The sequence below is a fragment of the Cupressus sempervirens genome, chromosome 6 (assembly GCF_028749045.1).
Source record: "Cupressus sempervirens isolate cs-2001-9-10 chromosome 6, ASM2874904v1, whole genome shotgun sequence".
In the NCBI taxonomy this organism is placed as follows: domain Eukaryota; kingdom Viridiplantae; phylum Streptophyta; class Pinopsida; order Cupressales; family Cupressaceae; genus Cupressus; species Cupressus sempervirens.
This window is the reverse complement of record NC_143123.1, coordinates 339,387,248-339,410,445: the sequence shown is the minus strand read 5'-3', so window position 1 is coordinate 339,410,445 and position 23,198 is coordinate 339,387,248. Positions and strand designations below refer to the sequence as shown.

Sequence of the window (23,198 nt, the reverse complement as noted above, 5' to 3'; positions counted from 1 at the left end):
CAGGTTTATCTATCAAACTTGCTACTATTCTTATATCAAAGTCGACTATTGTTCCTTACAATTTTTGGCCTTAATAATCCAATCTAAATATATTTATTTCTATGATATAATTCCTAATAATAATATAACAATTGCTAATTATAGAATTTGTGATTATGATTCTAAGAGTTCTTACATTTAAATTATATAAATTAAATTACTAATAATACTATTACTATACACCATTACACAATAACTACATACCATTAAATATTTCTTACCTCTAGATATTCCTAGTATAACTAATAATAATGAACAGTACCCCCTATATCTAAATATTCCTACCTACCTTAGCCGACGATGATGTGGGCACTATTATGGTTCTCCGTACCCACTGCTATTGGTATGGCGCTGACGTCACTTGCAAGATTGTTTAAAAGGGGCTCAATCGCCAACGTTCCTTCCTATCCCTCGTGGCAGCAAGGATATCGGCTCCACTATGTTACCTTACACTTGCTTGGTGATGTGGTAATATTAATAATGGCCCCCCTGCTTGATCACCTTCAATCCTCCTTAAATACTTATCGTGACATCCTTCCCATTCTCTCCTTCATACCCCATCCCATTTGTTTATATCCTTATATTTATATGTGGCAAGGGTTGCCAAAGGGTATGGGTATGGGCCGCAACTCTGAGCCCATTTACTTCATTATTTCTTTAACTATTGAATTGATCGATTTGCCCAATTATTTTAATATGATTAATTTAATAATAATTGAGGATTTTGGTATTATATAATTTAGAATTACATTAATTGAGAAACATATAATTGGTTGTATTGAATGATCATGTATAAGTATAAATGGATATTATTTGTTTATTCATCAAGGGTGGTTTTTATTACATTTCAATATATCATATTACTTGATGTAATAATCTCTATACATGTTTTAACATATGAAATATTTTTTAATCAATTTGGGCTCATGACAGTAGCTGATTCCATCTCCTTGCGAGCTTTAGTGTTATTTTCTTGGAGACAAACTGTTGGATTCTTATCTTCTTCAATGTTGGTTTGAACTTCTTTGCTGATGCTTCTTCCTTATTGCCCACACAATTGTTATAAGGTGTCCAAGTTCCTGGCATGTGAAGCAAATTTGCTCTCTTCTCATTTTGTCTTTGCTCATTTTTAGAGATCTTGCAACCTGTTGACCCATTGATATTAATTAATTTTCAATCATGTGCTCGATTAGTATCTTTGAGAGCTCATAAGCCATTGGTGAGATTTTACATTCCCCTCTCCAAATTACCAACAAATTTGATTGCAACTGCTTACGGATATCATCATCCCCATCCAAGATTAAGGACATAGTACTTTGCATACAATCTCTCACATTGTCTGGGTGACTATTCCTGAATTCAGTTAAGAAACATTGAAACATTTGATGAATCAATTTATAAGATCTGATATCCAACATAATGATGAATGGCCTTGTTATTGCCACAATTTCTAGAATCTTAGCGCTCTTACCAAAGGTGGGGGCTTTGATATCGTGTAATCCATGTAAGCTCTCCACAATCAGTTGTAGAACCTTAGTGTGTCATCATTAAAGGGTACAATAGGAGTTCTTTTATGATTTCATTGTGAGAAGAAGCAACTACTAGTCTCACATCTTCACGCGGATGTTCCAATAACCCGTGTTGGACTAAAGCAACCATTGAGGGATGCAACGTCCAATTCAAAAGCCTGTAATTTGATTGGTCTACTTTAGATAAATACAAATCTAATTCTTCCAACTTAGAAAGAAGACCATCTAGAGATTTTATAGATTCAATTGTAATCCAATTATATAGAGCCCAATCCATATTTCTTTTTCTTTCTCCAAGTCTCTTAACTATTCATCATCAAAAGTGTCATTAAATTCCTTGGAGTACTTATCAGGGTTTCCATTGTCTTCATTTTGTTTGATATACACTCCCACAAAGTGCAATATGCTAACACTGTCATTGCCACTACAAATCTATCCCAATTCTCCTCCTGTTTGCCCTTAATTACTTAAATTGCAATCGCTGGCTGAATAGTTAGACTGTTGCCTTTTAAAATGGTACACTTGATTCCATCCATAATTAAGAAAATTATAATCATATAAAAAAATGATATAACATAACAAGATAGTACCTATTTTTGAAGTCAAGCTTATTTTATTAAGATCAGGAAAGTCAACTGAATTCACACCTGATACTTGAGCTTTTGGTACTACAAATTTTCGCCTTACACTCAGGTATTTTGTCAAACAGTTTGCCAACTTGAAATAGTTTTGATGTTTTTGTTGTACCATTCAGATATAAATAGCAGAGAGCATTAACAAATACAAGCTCAATCAATAGTCAATTCTATTAATAATAGGAGGTATTGAAACTTCACTAAACTGCCATTTCATTTCAAGTAGTAGACCCAATATGAATTGCACGACAAAATTTTCAGTGATAGGTGAGACACACAGGGATTAAGAGTATATTGCAATACTACAATTGCAAAACTATAACTTCCAGAATGAGGCAGTGATTATTACAACAAGCTCTTCACTAACATGTGCTTGACACATAACAAACGACTCAGGAAATGTTTTTGATATGAATCAAGAGCTACTGCCAATTTAAATGTAGACCAGCTCCTTTATTCAGCATATCCCTCACTCCACAAAGCTGCACTAAATGTTCAATCATCACCAATTCTCATGAGGAATCAACTCTCTTGCACGGAGCCATGTAAAGAACTTTTGTGAAACTTCAGCGCAACCCCAACATTCTAGAAAGAATTCACACCATTTGCCACTGTTACCAAAAATGTTGTTCTTAGAGTCGAAAACCAAAATAACACTAAGTAGCATGCTTTCACGGTATTATGCAAGTGGCTTAATTTCAAAGAATGCCATAATGGCTCATACTACACTTTACGGTGTGAAATGGTATGAATGTATTTGACGATAAAGAATTTCCTTCATGACAAAAATCTTACAAGTATATGTATGCTCAAACTTGAGAAAAACTCCACAGCCAAAAGTTCAATCAATAATTCCCATCTTTGTTATCGAAATAAACAAATTGGCTTCAGCAACCAGAAACACCCTTAGGAAAGCATGAAAGCTACAGGAGACTCTTTCTGTTAGCCGCACTAGTTCTTTCCCATGAATAATGCGAACACCATGTACTTCAAATATGCATTGTAAAATGTCTCTGCATGTTGTGTTTCTGTTCTTTACACGATGATGAATGTGAGTAGAATTGTTTTGTAGTCATAGCAGACAAAAAGTTTGGTTTGGATAATACAATTGCATTCACAAAGAATAGTTAAACACACAGAAATGAGAAAGGTTTGTAACATATCTCCATAAGCTACCTACTGGCATGTGCTTAACCATCATACCTTACACAGCTAACTATAAGTACAATAAATTTAAGGACTTACATTTATTTAGTTTTTATTCTTTGGCCATTGTTATGGTGAATCTAAATTGTTTCTGAGTTTTCATTTGTTGTTAGTAGTTACAATGATACCTCTTACATTGTTGTTCTTTCTGTGGATGCCAGTTGGTGCTCCCACTGCTGGCTTCGGCCTTGTTGTATGCTTTCCAGTCCCTTAGACCTGTTTGTTGTCTCGTGTTGGACATTAATAAATTTATCCTATCTTTTATGTTATGGATACTTGTGCAGACAGTCTTCCAATCCTCCTGTTTGATATCATTTTGACCTCTCAATATGTTGCCATGTATAAGAAAATTTGCAATGCTTAATATTTCTAGTGTTTTAGAATATTTTGGCATGTTTATGCAATGAAACATACTTTTGAAGATTGTATTCAGAATTAGAACTCCTTTCTCTGTTGATTGCAGGTATCTAACCAACTAAACAGTTTGTATCTGAAGTTTTTGAAAAGGAATCCTGGCTATGATGGGAAGGTAATAGATTATAGGTATAACATTGTTGCGCATATATAATAGCATATTCACTTGGCTAACCATGGGACTGTTCTTTTGTTTCTCCTTTTTGGCAGTATAATAATATATGTGAAAACATGCAAATATTACGTGGTCCTGTTTTAAGTAGAAGGGACAACAAAAATATATTTTGATTAGTGTTTTGAATCTCTGAAAGGATCTATTGAAATTTGAACTTACCTGAGGTCTTATGTCTTTCTGCAGGTTTCCATCTATGGCCATTCTTTGGGAAGTGTTCTTTCCTATGATATTCTTTGCCATCAAGACAATTTGTCATCCGTCATTCCCATTGAAAATATTAATCAAACTGCAGTGCCTAACGAAGAACAAGTTGATAGAGGTGATTCCTTTTCTCGGAACATTTCAGCAGGGTCTCCTATCATTTCCAATTTAGAAGAGAGTACTGGTAATTCAGGCAGCTATTCTTCAAAAGAGGCTGGGATAGAGTCCAAAAGAGAATCAGATGCTATTTATGACCCAGAAGACAATACTGTAGATTCCTTGTGTATGAAAGGAATCTCAGATTGTACAAGAAAGGCTACAGTTGAGTTAAAAGGGGAACGCCAGATTTATACTTCTTCTCAACAGACAACAGGTGAGGCAAAGCAACACAAGATAACAGTTGGTGCTCAAGAACATGTTTTGTTGGAGCCAAATAAGGAAATGGAGGCTTTAAATATAGAAGATTTAGGAGGCTCTGAAGGTTCCATGTCTGAAATATTTGTTAACAAAGCTCCTGCTGAAATTATTAAGTCTTTAAAAGAAGAGGTATGTCATTCCATATGTTTTATACTCTTAAGTAATACCTTTTCTGTATTTAGCCTGGTTTGATCCATAGACAAAGCTCTTTGTGTAGCAGCGTAGCATTTAGCGACAATTTACATAGAAGTGATGACAAGATTGAAAATTTTATGTCCTGTTAAAGTTATCAAGTCTTTAAAAGAAGAGGCACTTCATCCTATATGTGTTCTACTTATTTAGTAATGCCTTCCTGTATTTAGCCTGGTTTGATCCATAAACAAAGCTCTTTGTGTTGATGTCTAACATCTAGTGACAAATTAAATAAGATTGATGACAACTTTGAAATTCATCTAAATATTTAATGACAGCTTATAAAGGTCACATTTTAAAAAGAAATGTTAGTTAAGAGAGAAACAATTTTGATCATTCATTCATGTTCATTCTCATTCCCCTTGAAAATAGACAATAATTGTCTTTGTTGAGAAGCATTATAATTAGTTTCTTAGAGTTTAATTTTTAATTCATATAATGATTCTGATGTGCATCTAGTAATTTGATTTTTCTGAGCATCACTTGTATTGTGATCTCAGTTCTGTTCGAATTCAACATATGACCACTTCAACCCTAAAGTAGATAACTAGTTTAGTAACCCTAAAGGAGATAACTAGTTTAGTATCTAATATCTAACTTTTGTCAAACTTTGGCTGAAAGACAGAGAATATAAACTTGTTTTTAATTATTGAATGTTTGAACTTTGAATAAAACATATGGGGTTTCTCATTCTGTAAAAAATCATAAAGTAGCTTATTATATTAAACTGTTAAATTTAGAGTGAATCTAAAATAGACATTACTTCAATGGAATTTTAGTTCAAAACGTCCAAAATTTTCTCTATAAAAGTAAATTGACTGCATCATGGAATCAGAATCAAACAGAATGTCTCTCTCTTGTGCATTTAACTGAGAATATCATAACTGTTTGTGAAAAATGTCTGAATGTTAAGTGAATGTAAACTGTTTGACAAAGTTTATTTGAATAATGTTCAAGTTTGGGGTAGAATCTAGTTGGGCTTCTTACACCAAAGGATCAAAACCTTCATTCAGTGCAAATTCTTTAAAGGTATATAACCAAGATGCATGATCAACCATTGTAGCAGCAATTATCTCTTTCATTTCCAAGTCTTTAGTTAGAAGTGGATTAGGTGTGAATTCCATAATTTTTCTTGTGATCCGATAGATGGAAAGAAGATTGTTTGACAAATGAGGTACATAGAAAACATCATTGAAAGCACCATCTGCAGTATTAATAGAACTTTTTACAATTGCATTCATTTAAGTATTGTTCCCCATCAGAATAGGTGGCTTAACACGAGGTTCAAAAGAAGGAAACATATATTGTGTAGAAGCCATATGGCAAGAAGCTCAAAATTATAGACTCGATCTCCTAGATTCAAATGTTGTAGAAGCACAAATAGATTTACCTTCATTTTTTAGCTTCTTCAGAAGCAAGGCTTATGTTGGTGTTTTAAAACTACCAGGGTGCAAAAGGCCTATTACCAGGATGCAAAAGGCAAAGCTCAGACCAAGGGTTAGCTATTTCCTATATTCAACTAAAAATATCTAAGATCTGGACCAATATTAACAAAGTACAGAGACTCTCTTCACTTTAGGCTCTGTAGGACCAAGCCGGGTGCGTCTTAGGGATTGAAGTGACTGGATATTTTGATTTTCTTCTTCACAATTCATTCACTCACACTCTTCTCTTCAGATCTATCCCCTGTAGCAAAAAATGGTCAACAATTCTTCTTAGATTTGCAATGACTCCTTGATTACAGTAGCTAACTATAATTTAGAGAGATACTATTGCAAATAAGGAATGACCAGCAGTTTGATTCTTTATTACAAAATAGTAAATATTGATTTGATTTTAAATGTGCTTTGTGCAACCACATGAACTTATCAATTTGCATTTGAATAGATGATCAGTGCCTTATCCATTGCTAAATAGAGTCACACCAATAACCCTCGACCTATTTAATTGCCTTGCAATTAAATTTATCAGCAGTTAACCCTGAATTTCATTCTTAAGATATCCCTCCCATTTACTTAGAAACCCTATCAATTCATGAAAGCATTTACTTAACTCCTTGAACCAAAAGCAATCAATGAAAAGATATACAACCCCCATTCAAGTTGCATTAAAGTGAAAGAATATTGTTCATTTCAATCCCAAAATTATAGATATATGAAAATGGAGATAAAAACTTAGAGACACAAATATTGCAAAACATTCTTTTGTATTAATCTTCCTTGAAAATAATACATCACTAGTGTATACTCAAGAATAACTCAAGACATGACAAAAATGTCATTTAAGATTAATTTGTATTCCTAGATTGGCAAAATTGAATACAACACATAAAATTGACACAAAGACTACTTGGACCAATTGCAAAATAGCAGAAACACTAAAATTATACAGACTTCGGACCCTCACTCAACATCTTGGAAATCCTTTTATAGGAAGGATTGCAACAAGCTTTAGATGGGAGGACACATGTCAAAATTGCATTGGAAAGTAAATATAAATATATTTTATATTCTGTTATATTACAAACATTCTTTGTATTTTGATCAAATTTAAGATGCAGTTGCAAAATTGGCAGGTGGCACTTTTTATTTTATTTTTATCAATAAACGGCTGAAGCCTAGATTAATTAATGTTCTTTATATTAATTAATTATTTTTATATGTTAAGGGAATTTGAACCAAGACCTCCCATATGAGAGTCTCACAAGTTACCGTTGTGTAGGCAAGGAGGTCTGTAGGTGTTTTGAACATATTTTTGTTGGTCTTCAGCTTCTTGTTGCTTTCCTTGCCTTTTCTTTATCTTTTGTCTTTTCTGCTTTTAACTGCATCTTTGAGCTGTCTAATCACTATCACATGATGTTATGGCTTTTACATTTGCTATCACTTCCTAAATAGCAATATTTGTATCTATATCAGGCTAGGTGGCATTTCTAACTGCATTCAATTCCTTAAGGCATTTATTCCATTTGGCATCTGTTATTGCCTTAACCTCTGCAGTTATCTTTGACATTTTTGATTCTAGCTTATAAAGCATATTAGTCAAATCATACACTACCACTATACTTTCCTTATCATTGCAATATGCTAGGAATTTGGGATGATTCAAAATGCTGTCAAAAGAAGATGACCACTCCATCCAGTCCTTAACTCCTCCATTACTGTCCAAAATTGTAGGCACAAAATTGGGTGTTCCTATGGCAATTGCTTTCATTTTATTTTGAATCAATTGCAATTTGCCAGCAAAGAAGCTATTCAAATCCCTTACTTTATTTATCATTTTGTTGGTATTTATAATCATTACCTTTGGAAGATCTTTCTTTTGTGCCAACAGAGGTACAAGATTATCAAAAAATGGACTATAAGTACCCCATATGGTAAAAAGAGGAGATAACAGAGCAACTACCTCTGAACACTTGTATTCAACTCCCTGCAAAACAAGATAATTACTGTATAGATTCGAGGAGACCAGTTTCTATGCATTTACCTTGTGAGCCAGCAAGTTCTTTATGGTTCTAATTTCAATCTCCGTGTTGGACTCCAAATCTTCCTCATCAACTACCATAGCTTGACCTGATGTACCTTTGATCTTAGATGCTTGGCCCTCTGTCTAGGTGCCTTGTTCTTGAATCTCTGCAGTTGATCTGGTAGTTTTCTTTAAAACAAGTATTTCATTTTCCAACTGAAGGTTTTTTCTTTCTAAGACATAGGTCTTTTTCATTTCTTCTTCATAATGCTTCCTGGTCTTAATATACCTTTCATAGTCTCCTTCTAGTTGTTCTTCCAGTACAACTATCCTGTTCTTTCCCATCATTGCTGCTGAATTTTGTAGTCCATATATCTAGCTACTGGAAATAGAGTGTACATTCAAAAATATCACATTCCCCCTAGGGGACTTTTTGATTTCCATAACAGTAGGCTTCTAGTTTTCTGGGGCTAAGCTCCATATTGCCATAGTTTGGGCATCAATATTATACCCCGAGCTTCTCAATTCTCCCATCTGGTTCTCATCTTCGAAAGTTATAGTTCTTTCTCGTCTTCTCATCTGATCCAATAGGAAAGAAGAGCTAATGTCCCATCTTGGGAAGACAAACATACCACTTCTCTGTACTAATTCTTTGGCTTCTTCTGCAGAGAGGTTTTCACTGGTAGGGTCATACTCTTGTAGTTTCTGAACCATTTCAGCAACCACTACATCAGAATCACCTGGCTTCGTTTGTAGAGTTAATTCATTTTTCTTTAATTTAAAGAGAAAACCCTTGAATTCCTTTGTTTTGATGAAGTTATCATTACTGAGAGAGATAACTCATTTTGCTTTAATTTAAAGAGAAAACCCTTGAACTCCTCTGTTTTGATGAAGTTGTCATCACTCATGAATTCATTGGCCTCTAGTGATCCTGTCATCAAGCATTTGAGCTTGGAGTTAAAGTTTCTTGGCCTTCTTTTCATCCTCAGTGGCTTGATTTATCAAGAAATTTCTTCTAACAGTATCACAATATTGGCTACCCCTTGGAAGAATTTGTAAGGCTTTCTGTGTAGCCTTTGGTGGACTCTCCACTATTTTCTATTTCTTATTTCTTTGCTCTACCCACTCTGAACTTTCAGGTTGATCCTCTTCATCATCAGTAACCTCTACAATAATATCGTTTTCAACAGACTCAAGATCCACCCTTCCTCTGATCTCCTTAGGTACTTGGGCTGAGATTTCATCAAAATCTTCTACACATTTATCTAATCTGGACCAGTACTCCATCTTAGGATAAAATCCTTTGAAAGATGGATCAACTTTCCTCATTTCTTGCTCAAAGGCTACTACATTCCTAAATTTTATCAATCTTTCCCTGCGCACATTCTCATCCAATCTATCAGTAGTGATATCCTCCTCCCATAGGCATTTTGTTGGAGGTAAGGTATAATTCCTCATGTTCTTCAAGGCATTCCTGACTACATTGTAGGTATCATAGATTCTGGCAAGGGCTACTGGCAATTTGTATTCCCTAGGGAATGCATCTGTCTCTTCAATGGCATTCTTCCCTATCTCAAAATCTCCTACTTTTGTACACCTACATAGGAAAGTGCCCCTCTTGACAGTTTTTCCTAAGTACTCCCTGTTTAATGAGATTAGTTGCTAGAATATTTCTACAATTCCTAATCTTTTTGGCACAAACTTTACAAGAAGATGGGGGGCTGGGAGCATCCAAAAACCCTAATAACAGTATAGTCCCCCAAAAGAAAATCACTACCCCAATTATGCCCTATTTGTTTTCCCGCATCATAACACAAATTTGGCTTAATTATCTTCCTCACACGAGGTGGTATTCTTTCAACATTAACTCCTATCATTTTCAAAACAGGATGCACAAAGTCATTGTAAAATGAAATAGCATTATAGTAAGGGTAGAATCTTTGTCATACACTAGTCCATCTTTCAACCGGCAATCTTTCTCCCCACTCCTCTGTGCATTTGAAGAAACTCTGATAAAAAAGATCTATATTTCTGAATAAGATCATATGCATTATCATAGAGTAGTGAAAGAATCTGAAATTTTCCAAACTCCCCTCCTGTGCAGCCGCTAGTTCATGATGAATCTTGGTGATAATGTACTCTACAAAATCATATCCAACATTTGTGTTGGGATCTTGAATATTTAATGCCATGAGGTAATGTGCACTAGTAGCACGCATGGTTCCATTTGAACCTAAGACATTTTTCAGAGCAAAAACATTATTCTTCATATATCTGTGAAAGAACTCAAGAGGCATGATTATATCCACTTCCTTTTTCTTTGGTATTTCATCTTTCTCTTTGTGTACTTGAGGGATATGCCTGGTCATAATCTTGCTCATGTAAAAGCTCTTGTGGCATTTGAAATTCTCATTAAACTTTTCTATGTCAATTGGCAATGACATAGGGCCTCCCAAGTAAAATGCCTCAAATGAATGTCTCCTTGTCTAGTGCTAGGAAGATACTCCTATTTTTTGTATGGAATGATTTGCAGATTGGGTTATAACATTTTATAGCGCCTTACATCAGGTCAACGTCCACAAAAACCTCTAGCATAATCAGCTTCCCCAGGTTCTTGGACCAAGGGTTGCAAATTGGGATCTTCTCTATCCTGTTCTTATAGAAATACTAGAACAATTGACTGCCAATTCTTTCAGACACTTCTGCAGAATGCATAAGGATCTCAAAAAGCAAGGTCATTTGTAGCTTGTGCATTTGAAGAACTAGGTAGCATCTGCATCCATTCATCCACGAATGGGCTAGAACTCTTCCCCGTTGAAGTAGATTCCTCTATTACTATTTGTGCTATTATTAGTTCTCCTTCTTTCTGAGTCATTTCTGTAAGATTATCTCAAATACTCTGAATGCTATATGCTAAGAAATTGCTCCAATCTCTTTGCAACTCTATTTCTTCTCTGAAACTCAAACAATCATGCAACTACTAATGAAAATCTTCGTGCTTCTTCGAATTTATCTATTTCTGCAATAGGAGCGTGACATTAATGACATTTAAATCAGCATGCTTTAAAACCTATCAATCTTCGAAAAGCTGGCAAAATCTTCACTTTTTTACCCATCGTACATCCAACTCATACTTCTTTATCCAACTCAAAAATAGCCATTTTAAAACTGTTTTATGCTGTTTAAAACTGAAAGCTACGATGACCACCTTGTTGTTGCCTCACCACAGTTTCCTTTCTTCCTTCATTTCAAGATGCAAAAATGCGAAAAGGGTTATTTATATTATTTCGCAACTTAGCTTCCCTTTTCCTTAATTGCTATGTCAAGTCTGCGAAGATGTGACTCCTTTTAATGGCTACTTCACAACTTTATTTCTTCATTTACCGCATGGGCCTGAGACATTGTGATCAACTCTTTTCATGCTTTATCGCTGCATTGTAGATGTCTACCACCTTATCTTTCTGACTGTGGCGATCTGGCGATAACCATTAGTTTTACCATTTCGCATCTTCAAGGCGGTTTAGCACCTAACATCTTTTATGTTTGCAATGGTGCGATGCTTGAGATATTCACTGTATCGCCTCTTCACGACTGCTAGACATGATGTTTTCCTTAACTGTGCGATGTTGTGGTGAGCATTTTTGGTTAACCGCTGCTTCATTTCGCAACATTGCAACTCCAAATTTTAACTGCATCTAAACCTTGTGATAGTGCGATTTCAAGCCTTCGCTACTTCGCCATTGTAACCTTGAGTCAATCAAAAACTCCTGCGATGTTGCGACAGTTTAAAACTTAACTACTTGATTATGTTCGCACCATCGCAACTTAAGTTTTCATCTTATTTCAAACCCTTGTGACAGTGCGATGAGCATTTCTTTTGACTGTCAGATGCTTTTCATGGCTTCGCAGCTTACAATCTTATTTCATGGCTCAACTGTGTGACCATGCGATAGTCTTTTAACTTGACTATTTTCTCCATTGTCGCTGTTTCGCAACTTAAACTTTCTTAACTATTCAGCCTCTTGTGACTTTGCGACGACCATCTGGGGTTAACCATTTCCTTTCATTGCAACATCAAGACTTGAAGTCCATTCAATGCTTTTTGACCTGCGATAGTGCGATAACTATTTAATATTAAGCTTTTTAGGCCATTGCAACCTCGCAAATGGAATACTTAACTCATTCCTTAACCCTGCAAAGGTATGATTACAAGATTTCGTAGCCTCGCCACCTTAACCCCAGGTTTCTCTTAACCACCTGTGAGCATGCAATAACCTTAAAAGTTAACCGCTGCTGCCTTTTGCATCTTCATGACTCAAACTTCACAGTTTATCTGATTGCTTGCGATGAAGCGATGATTCAACTTTTATTGCTATTTCTGCCTTTCACACCATCGCGACTTGAATTTCTTTAAGCCTGCATTGACTTGCAATCATGCACTTTCCATTGTATTGTTCCTTCGCAGCCTTAACTTGCATGCTAGCACTAACTGCTCCAACGCAGCAATGAACTGATGATAGACCATTTCGCATCCTCACATCCTTCAACATGGTTAGTGATCAAAACAGAGCGATGCTGCGATTAAAGGACTTTTGCAATATCGCAACTTAAGAGATAAGAGAGGCATGAAATATAATGCGGCAAATAGATCAAAAATACTTAGGGATATAATTGTATAAGCAAGATTTTTTATCTATCCCTATTTAGCACTTGCATGTCAACTTACGAATATTTCAACAAGACATAAACATAACTTTTGCCTTAGGGTTTTCTATGAGGATCTACACATTTTCAGAAACCCTGAACAAATAAAAACAATTTTTTTCCTGATTTTCACATGATTTCACAAAAATTTTGGCATGTGAAAATTCAGGCCATCAGCTTTGCCTAGTGATATTGACTGTTTTGAATGGAAAGAATCTGAAGCACATGTTTTAGAAGGTAGATAAATGTTGTACATCTTAAGAAAATGTTTCAATTTATCAATATTGTTCTTATAACATGAATGTTCATCATATCCAATCCTCTTGCAATATGTTCATCATATCCAATCTTAGATGATTTGTCTCTAAAAAATAATGTATTGTGCATGCTTGATGTGTTTGAACTTTTTTTCTTCAAGTTCCTTTGTTTCTTATCAAAATGTCATGACTGTCCCTGGGGCTGACTAGCCAACAAGGCTTGATTCTTTGATGGCTTATGAGACCAATATAAAAAAGCTATTGTTATTCATGTATCAATATCTCAATAAAAGATGTGAATGAAGGCTTAAAATAGACTGATTCATAGTTAGCCCATGAGTACGAGTTTATGAAAGCTATAAGCAAAAGATACATTTTCAAGACCGAGTCTATTTAGTACATTATAGACCAATTGAATTTCCTTTTTCTTAATGCCACATTCTTTACATTGTGCTCTCAAATCAGTAACCTTAGTTATGAAATAATGGATGCTGTTAAAGTTCTTTGGATCATTACTCATCAAATTATTATCAATCTAAACCTATCCATCATACCGTACGAAGTTTTTACTTTTCCTTATCATTTTTAGGTTCAACTACATTTTGCTCCTCATATGAAGTATACCCAAGTTGCATTAAAGAATTCAATGAATGTTGATGCCAAGTTGTATTATTACACAATGTTAGTAATTAAACCTTAGAATGATCCATGTGTGTAGGAAAAGAACAAGAAAACAAATTAGAAAATATGCTCAATTGAAAATCCCCCTCAAAAAAAGTGATTGTGGAGCTTTATATATTAGTGTGCTTACATTGTTGGAGTTGTTTGTCAGAGTTCTACAATGTCCAAATGTTGACTCAAATACTGAAAGTACAACAAAATAGCACCAATTTGTAATGCTAATGAAAATATCAACTTTCAAAACAGGAATCACCTTAATTGAGGCTGTCTGTGAATTTATAGCTGTTTGAAGTTGCAAAAATGAGTATTGTCCTCGAGATATGACAAGAAAATTATTTTCAGAAAATCTGATCACTCCATTGCAAAGAGTGAAAATCTACAATTACTAAAAAAATAAGTCCGAGGAAAAACACATTTGTATGACTGAGACATTGCATTTAGAAGAGCAGGTTCAAAATGCAAAATGCAATGGAGAGAGGTCCTTCGTTCACAATGTCGACTCCGCTAATTTTGGCGAACTGCTGCTGTATTTCATGCAACTTCTGATTTTGGTGAGTTTCTACTATAGTTGGTGAAACCACCAATTTGATTGTTTGCCAATAAGTTTAGAGTTGCACCGAAAGTAGTGAATCCCAGCTTAAGTTAGACTCTCAAAAAAGTTGTATTGAACACGAGAGCTTGTAGAACTACTCAAATAACCACTAATGTGATAGGGTAAAGGAATGGCAGAATGATTGAGGTCGTAAGAATCATAGGGTGTAGTTGTATGGTGTGAATTTACTAGGCTTGAATTTTTTAATAATAAAATATTAGTAGAGGGCTCCCAATGAAAAGAATCACAAGGCTTTGATGGGGCATGAGTCCATATGGAGTACCCTGCTAACATTTCTCATATGCCTACAAGTGCAAGTAGGGTCCCAATCGGGTACCTTGTCGATTGCCTATAATTTTATAACTTTTTTTTCCTTTTCTAAAAAAAATTTTGAATTTTTTTTTTTGAAAACTTTTCAATTTTTTGATAAGAAAATAAGAAACTGCATTTTTTCAATAACAGTTAAATTGAAAATTTTAATGTCAAAAGTAAATAATTTTATTTCAAAAAGCCTATACTGTAACATACAATAGAGATGGGCCATAGGCTTGCCTATTGATTTTTTTGGTCTTGAATTGACTTTGTGAAATATCCCAAATGAATATTGACCCGATTTCTTTCTCAAAATAGTATTCAAAACTTAAAAATACGAGGTTGCATTATAAATCAATAATATAAAACCGTAGATTCTCATAAAATACCTTAAAACATGATATTGCATTATACAACGGCAATACAATAACTATTATTCAAAAGTCCAATCTTAAACATAGTTTTACAGTTAGATTGGAATACTAAGAAAAGAACCTGTAAGCACATGCGAGACACTTGATGTGATGTCTTCACAGACAATGGGTTTGCGTCAACTGTCTACCGGCATGAGGGTTGATGTCCTTACGTTGGATGAAAGCTGAAGCTTTTCGAATAACTCTCACAAGAGAGAAACTGAAATCTAAATCATAAACCAAGCATACTCCGAATAAAAGAGTCTCTCCCTTTTAATCTTCAAAGCTGTGACTCTTCAACTACCTTCTTGTCCTTTTGTCTTATCCCTCCTTGTCACTTTTAGCCCACTTTATAAAATATTAAATTGACCTTTTATAATTTTAATTGACACTCTCATAGTCAATTTTAATATTATATGAATATGTCTTTAAATTTCCTAATGTCCCAAAAAATGGGACATTATAGTTTGTAAAAAAGGAGAATTAGATTTTTGGGTCCTCTGGATGTGAGGGTGTAGTCCCCATGACCTGAATATGCCCCAAAAAATCAATCATCTACCCTCTAGACTTGGCAATGAAATCTCTGCCAAGCCATTTCACCGATTTCACCTCTAATGTCTGATCTGGATGAAATGAAAGGCGATATCAAATTTCTTGATTTCTTTGAACTCAATGGCGAACACAAATTTTCCCTAGGAAGCTTCCGAAATGCCCCTGTTGAAAAGAAAGAGGTAGGAACCCTTGGAAACTTCAATTCTATCAAGTGTTCCTGATTCTCTATGTCATCATAGGATGGAAGAGAAGAGCAAGCTTTGCTTTCAAGAACATAAGACTCTAGATTTTTTACAAGTCTGCCAACCCTCAACTCATAACCAATTGTGATACAATGTTAAATTTATCGATGAAGGCACCTAAGGTCAAAATGATTTAATGAAATGAGAATTGAATACAGAGATGAACAAAACTCAACACTCTCTTAGCATTCATGAACATGTGGACTAGTGAACTTCGCATAGGTAGAGGTGAGGGCTGTTTATATAAGAAAATATGGGCATATAATTTTAAGAGGAATAATAAGCCCCATTTGCTCAAAATATATGAAAGTTTTAACTATTTGGTAAATGCCAATTATATGGTTATGCTGACTGAGACAAGGATAAAGCAAATATATCCAAAACAAGGTGGGATACTCAATTTCCAAAAGATGGGTTTGAGTGACATATAACTAAAGGATCATGCCATGCGTCTTCATCCTACCCATTCTAATATAACCTAAGAAAGCTTAACAATGCTTGTAGGAAAATTAAATATTTACTAACTAAAGGAAATTCAATACTTACACTAACAAATACCTTTAGGGCATTGCTCAAAGTGATTGAGGGTTTATTATCAATCATGGTTGATTCAAAAGAGAAGAAAAATTGAATGGTGGCCTGCAAATAATTGTTTTCTAAGCTAAGAAAAACAATTAATCGACAAAAACTTACTTATACCAATGGCTTAGTAAAACAAAGGAATGCTAGTTAGTGATTTTTTTTTTGTATTGGCAACCACATTATATCCATAGGTCTAAAGATGGGTATTAGTGCCATGAATAATCACTAGTTGTTAGATATGTTCTTTAAGTTAAGAAATAAAGTGTGGTAGTTAGGAACTTTGGAAAATCTCATAGAAATCCTTTTATAATATATACATTTTCTACTAGACCATTGCCACATTTCTCTATTGTGTTGAGTCTAAACAATGGCACTTGGAAACTGAACACCCCTTAATTGTGTTACACAAAGAAATAGTAACATATTTATGTCAATAGAACCTTATTGCCATGTAGGTAAAGTCCTTTGACATGCCCTGTATTGCTCCTTTATTGCACTGACAGAAGTGACAGAATATGTATAATGGCTGTGTCAATTTTGTACTTTAAACAACTTTAATGATAAGTGATATTGACTTGGGTTTGATATCTATAAATAATCTATCATGAGATTGACGATATGTAATGAACCTTGCTCAAATTGATCATAAATTAACCCTAATTTTCTACTGGTAATAAATGGTTACAAGATGCGCAATGAATATAATCCTTCCTTTTACCTGTCAATGCACTAAGAGAAAAGGATGCATCTACAACCAAGACATCTTTACAAGATCTGAATACAAACTAATATCAAATCCAAACTCTGGTATCATATATATAAATAAATGCTTAATTCTGATAAAGACTGACACCTACAGTAGTAGCATATAATATGCATGAATAAACAAGAGAAACCTGGTTTTTGAAGTCGCTTTGAGTCTCTATTGACAATGCAATCAATATCTCCAAGTATTATGCTCTAATGACAAGATAATACAGTGTTCCTGCAACAAGCTCCTGTAGCAAATGCCCTACTTATTCTTCCTCATCACGCCTGGCCCATGGCCACAAATTTGGCACAATGAAGTGACTGTAATACCACCTCCAATCAGCAATAATTCAGGTGATGTTTCACATCCTCAAAATTGCTATCATTGGGAGTTTTCGTTCCCAAAGACAAATTGATTATTTGCAGGCCCTTGGCTCCACAAATACATAGGCAAATGTCAATAACAAATCCGGATGCCTTCCCATGAGGCTCTCTCCTCTATTTATATTATTCCTGCCCCACCTTCTAGAAGAATCATAAGTGTTATCTTATCACACTATTTTGGAAGCTTCCTCCTTTCCAACAATAGATAAGCTTTGCTTCTCGACGATTCCCTAATATTAAATTAATTAAATATAAAGTTATCTCTTTTAAATTTTTAAAAAAAAAGTATTTAATGACTTTATAAGAAATCAATTTAATTATTTCCACTTAGCCTTCAAAGGACGAAAGGCTAAGAAATCTATTGAGAGGCTAAAGAGATGGGGACATTACAGTTCGCCCCTCTGGAAATTGCTTGTCCCTAAGCAATCTCAACTCTGGATGTTGTAAAATCTCTTCACTCTCCCATGTAGCATTCTCAATAGGTAGGTTCTTCCATTTAATCAAATATTCTCTAATGACACGGCTTCTCAATCTCTTCTTTCTAAAATCTAGTATAGCCTCTGGTATCAAAATCAACTTACGCTCATCATCTAAGGGTGGTAGAATTGCAGAAGGAGCCACATGATGTCCCAATGCCTTCTTGAGGCGTGATACATGGAAAATATTGTGCACTTTGCTGTCCGTTGGCAACTCTAGCTCGTAAGCCACTTCACCCACACGCCTAATGACCCAAAAGGGTCCATAGTATCGTGGCTTGAGCTTCTCTGCACCACTCTTCTTGAGAGTAGACTGTTTGTAGGGCTGCAACATCAAATACACCATGTCTCCAACCTCAAAAGAGCGTTCCACTTTCTTCTGATCTGCATATTGTTTTTGTTGGTTTTGTGCCTTCTGGATGTTTTCACGAAGAGCCCTCATGATATCCTGATTTTCTTGTAACATGTCTCCAGCACTAGGCACTCTACTATCACTTATCAACAAATCAAAAAAGCTTGGAGCCTCATAACCATACAAGGCCATGAATGGTGTCATCTGAATAGAAATATGGTAAGTGGTGTTGTAGCAGTACTCACAAAGGTATATCCACTTAACCCATCCTTTTTGTTGCCCAGCAATATAATTTCTGAGGTATCCTTCCACCCATTTGTTGACTATCTCCCTCTGTCCATTTGTTTGAGGGTGGTAACTAGTACTCGGAGAAAGCTCAGTCCCACACAATCTAAAAATATCCTTCTAGAAATTGCTTATAAACCGACTGTCTCGGTAACTAACAATGTTTCGTGGTAATCCATGCAATCTAAACACCTCACGGAAAAATAGTTCAGCAACCTGTGTGGCTGAAAATGAAATAGTGATTGGGAAAAAATGTGCAAACTTGGTCAAGCGATCAACCACCACATAAACACAATCCTTGCCTTGCACTTTTGGCAACCCTGTGATGAAGTCCATAGATATACATTCCCACTTCTTGTTTGGAATTGGAAGTGGCTGTAATAAACCAGTAGGATATGTATGGTTTTGTTTGTTCTGCTGACAAACAACACATTCTCTAACATATCGTAGAACATCAGATTTTAGACCCTTCCAAGTGAACCTCTCCCGAATCTGTCGATAGGTTCTGAAATACCTAGGATGGCCTGCCAATGGTGAATCATGAAAGGACCTCAATACTATGTTCTTCACTTTGGATCCCGGAGTCAAGAAAATCCTCCCCTTGTAAATGATAAGATCATTCACCACTGTGTACCTATTATCATGTAGTGATCCATCAATAATACTTGAAGCCCAAGAATCTTTAGCATATTCTGTCACAGTCAAATGACTCCAATCCTCTGAAACCTCAGCCATAGAGCTCAAATGTGGTTGGCGAGACAAGGCATCAACAACTATATTCTGTGAACCTTTGACAAAAGAAATGTCAAAATCATAAGATTGCAACTTGCTGACCCACTTTTGCTGACGGTCATTAAGATCCCGCTACCCAAGGAAATGTCTCAAGCTATTATGGTCTCTTTTAACAATGAACTTACTGCCCACTAAGTATTGCCTGAACTTGGCCAATGCATGCATAATGGCCAACATTTCCTTGTCATATATACTGTAGCTCCTCTAAGGGCCCCTCAACTTCCTACTTTCATATGCAATTGGATGTTTGTCTTGCACAAGGATAGCTCCAATCCCCTCACCTGAAGCGTCACACTGCAACTCAAAGGGTTTAGTAAAATCAGGCAATGCAAGCATTGGGCAAGTAGTCATAAGTTGTTTGAACATCTCAAAGCATTCCTGTGCCTCATGAGTCCAAACAAAAGCCCCTTTCTTAGTCAAATTTGTAAGTGGTGCTACATAGCGAGAATACCCATTGACAAATCTGCGATAGAATCCATTTAAACCCAAAAATCCTCTAAGTTGTGTCAGATTCATTGGAGTAGGCCACTCAATAACTGCCTTGACCTTATTTGGATCCATTCGAACTCCTTCTGCACTAATGATGTGACCCAAATACAATAATTCTGTCATGCCCAAGTCACATTTAGATTCCTTTGCATATAGAGATTCCTTACCAAGAATACCCAAAACTATGTCAAGATGTGCAAGATGCTCTTCCCATGTCCGGCTATAAACCAAGATATCATCAAAGAAGACTAACACAAATCGCCTCAACTGTGAATGAAATACCCTATTCATAGTAGACTGGAATGTAGCAGGGGCATTGGTTAGCCCAAATGGCATGACCACAAACTCAAAATATCCACAATGGCAACGAAAAGCTGTCTTCTCAATATCTTCTTCTCTCACACGAATTTGGTGGTAACCTGATCTCAGATCAATTTTGGAGAAGTACTTGGCACCATGCAATTCATCAATCAATTCATCAATCCTTGGAATGGGGTAGCGGTTCTTGATTGTTCTCTTGTTAAACATTCTATAATCAATACACATCCTTAGAGTACCATCCTTCTTTTTAACCAATACTACTGATGAAGCAAAAGGTGACTTACTCGGTCTAATATGCCCCATAGCTAGCAACTCCTTGATAGTTTTCTCTATCTCATCTTTAAGCCGCTTAGGGTGCCTGTAAGGAGTGACTATAATAGGCTTAGCACCCTCCTCCAATTCGATGATGTGTTCTATCCCTCTATCTGGAGGTCTACCAGGTGGAATCTTGCTAAAGACCTTGTCATGCTTGATCCTCAACTCTTGTATATTAGGATGATAAACAGGTTTTTGCTGCTCTTCCTATGTCGGCTTCAAAACACAACCTGCTGCCCACTCAATCATGTCATGACGTAAGAGATGTTCCATTTTCCTGAGAGAAATAGTCTTGCAACTGGTGTCTCTGAGTGCTTTCAACACATGAGTTTTTCCATCCATCTCAAATCTCATTTCCATCTCACGGAGGTTGAGGGTGAATATTCCTATCTCATGGAATCATGTCATTCCCAAAACCATATCTGTGTCTCCCATGTTCACCACATAAAAATCTGCCTTGAACTCATAGTTATTCAAGCACATGGGCAATTTTGAAATCATTTTGTCACACCTAAGAGTGAAACCATCAACAACCTTAACTTGAATTCCCTCAAACTTCTCAGTTTGTATACCATGCCTCTCAACAAGCCTAGTATCAATGAAATTGTGTGTCGCACCTGTATCAAGAAGAGTAATAATCTTTTGACCAGCAAGAACCCCTCGCATCCTAAAAGACCCTTCTCGCTGAATACTTGTTAGATGAGCCTCTTTAAGCTTTACTTCTTCCTATAATTCTTAATCATGTTCTGATTTTTTTAATTCTAAATCATTAATTTCAGATTGCTGGTCTGAATTAGAATCTTCAATTAGTGCCCACATTGCACGATTTGACTTCCCCTTAGGTTTCATAGGACAGTCATGGTTAATATCATATGGTCCCTTACAATAGAAGCATAGTTTCTTCTTCCTCAAATCATTAAGAGTCTCACGGTCAAGTGGAAAAGTAGACTTATCTTTAGCTTTGTCCTCCTTCTTGGGAAACTTCTTGTTGTCATGACTGGAGAATGTTCCTTTTGATGTAAACTTTTTGGTAGGGGCAGCAAGCTCCATGCCTCGTGCCTTCTTCATTGCTTCCTGTAGTGAGGGAGGATCGAAAGCTTTCAACCAATCCTTCAATGGCTCCATCAATCCTTCCATGAATAAGACCGCCAATCTTCTTTCACTGATGTTAGGAACCATGACCGATAACTATTGGAAGTCATTCACATAAGCATCAAGGGAACCATGTTGTTTTAGTTGTGCCAGTTCACAGAAAGTCACCTCAGGATCTTTGACATCAAACCTTTCAATCATCTTGTTAGTAAACTCCTCATATGTAGTGATAAGGTTATGTCCAAGAGTGACTAACCCATGATACCACCACTTGTGAGCAGCTCCTTCAAGATGTAGTGTGGCAAATCTTATGGCATCCTCTTCAGGCATTGGTCTCAAAGAAAGATAATTGTCAAGCTTTTGAACCCAAGACTTAGCTGTGCATTTGTTACTTCCATCGTAGTAAGGCATGGAAATCTTACCAAGTGTTTGTTGATAGTCATTTCTTGGAGCATAGTGATCATTCCTTCCTCCTCTCCTATTCGTTTGATTCATGAATTGATCAAATGTCCATATTTCTCTCATATCAGGAGGAAGATTGGTATACTCCAAGTAAGCCTGTCTAGCTTCATCTCCAAAAGAAATAGCTCGAGTAGCATGTGGTTGTTCTTCTCTTGGTATAAAGGTGGGAAAAAGGGGCTTAGAGGCTGATCCTCTAGTTTTTTCGGCACGATGTATAGACCTTCCCTCATTATTTCCACTATGTACAACTATGTTTTGATTTTGAGTGGCTGTGTTCTAATTTTGAGTGACTTGCTGATCCGTTTTTGCTAATAAGCATGACAACATATCAAGCATGGTATCAAATTTCTTTTCAGCTCTTGCATCCCTATTTTCTTCTTCTGCCATATTTTGAACTGTTTTGCTGGTATCTCTTGCTCTTAATGCTTTTGAGGATGTATCCCCTTCAACCTGTGGATTCTGATATTGTTGTTTCCGTTGTTCCCTGTTATAACATCTGATTTCTCTCTCACTCATCTACTATTTGACTGTTCACAGGATGGCAGGATGAAAGGCTCTGATACCACTGTAATGAGCCTTGCTCAAATTGATCACAAATTACCCTAATTTTCTACTGGTAATAAATGGTTACAAGATGCACAATGAATATAATCCTTCCTTTCACCTGTTAATGCACTAAGAGAAAAGGATGCATCTACAACCAAGACATCTTTACAAGATCTGAATACAAACTAATATCAAATCCAAACTCTGGTATCATATATATAAATAAATGCTTAATTCTGATAAAGACTGACACCTACAATAGTAGCGTATAATATGCATGAATAAACAAGAGAAACTTGGTTTTTGAAGTCGCTTTGAGTCTCTATTGA

At 35.7% G+C, this 23,198-nt stretch overlaps 1 protein-coding gene across 3 annotated transcripts in view; it reads left to right on the top strand.

Moving 5' to 3' along the window:
- SGR2 (shoot gravitropism 2 (SGR2)) overlaps nt 1-23,198 on the top strand; it is a 253,555-nt gene that overhangs the window by 139,095 nt on the left and 91,262 nt on the right. For all 3 annotated transcript variants that reach the window (XM_089788115.1, XM_089788114.1, XM_089788113.1), the window contains exons 10-11: nt 3,873-3,938; nt 4,182-4,745. In XM_089788115.1, coding sequence (XP_089644241.1) covers nt 3,873-3,938; nt 4,182-4,745 — 630 coding nt within the window. The remainder of the gene's footprint in view (nt 1-3,872; nt 3,939-4,181; nt 4,746-23,198) is intronic.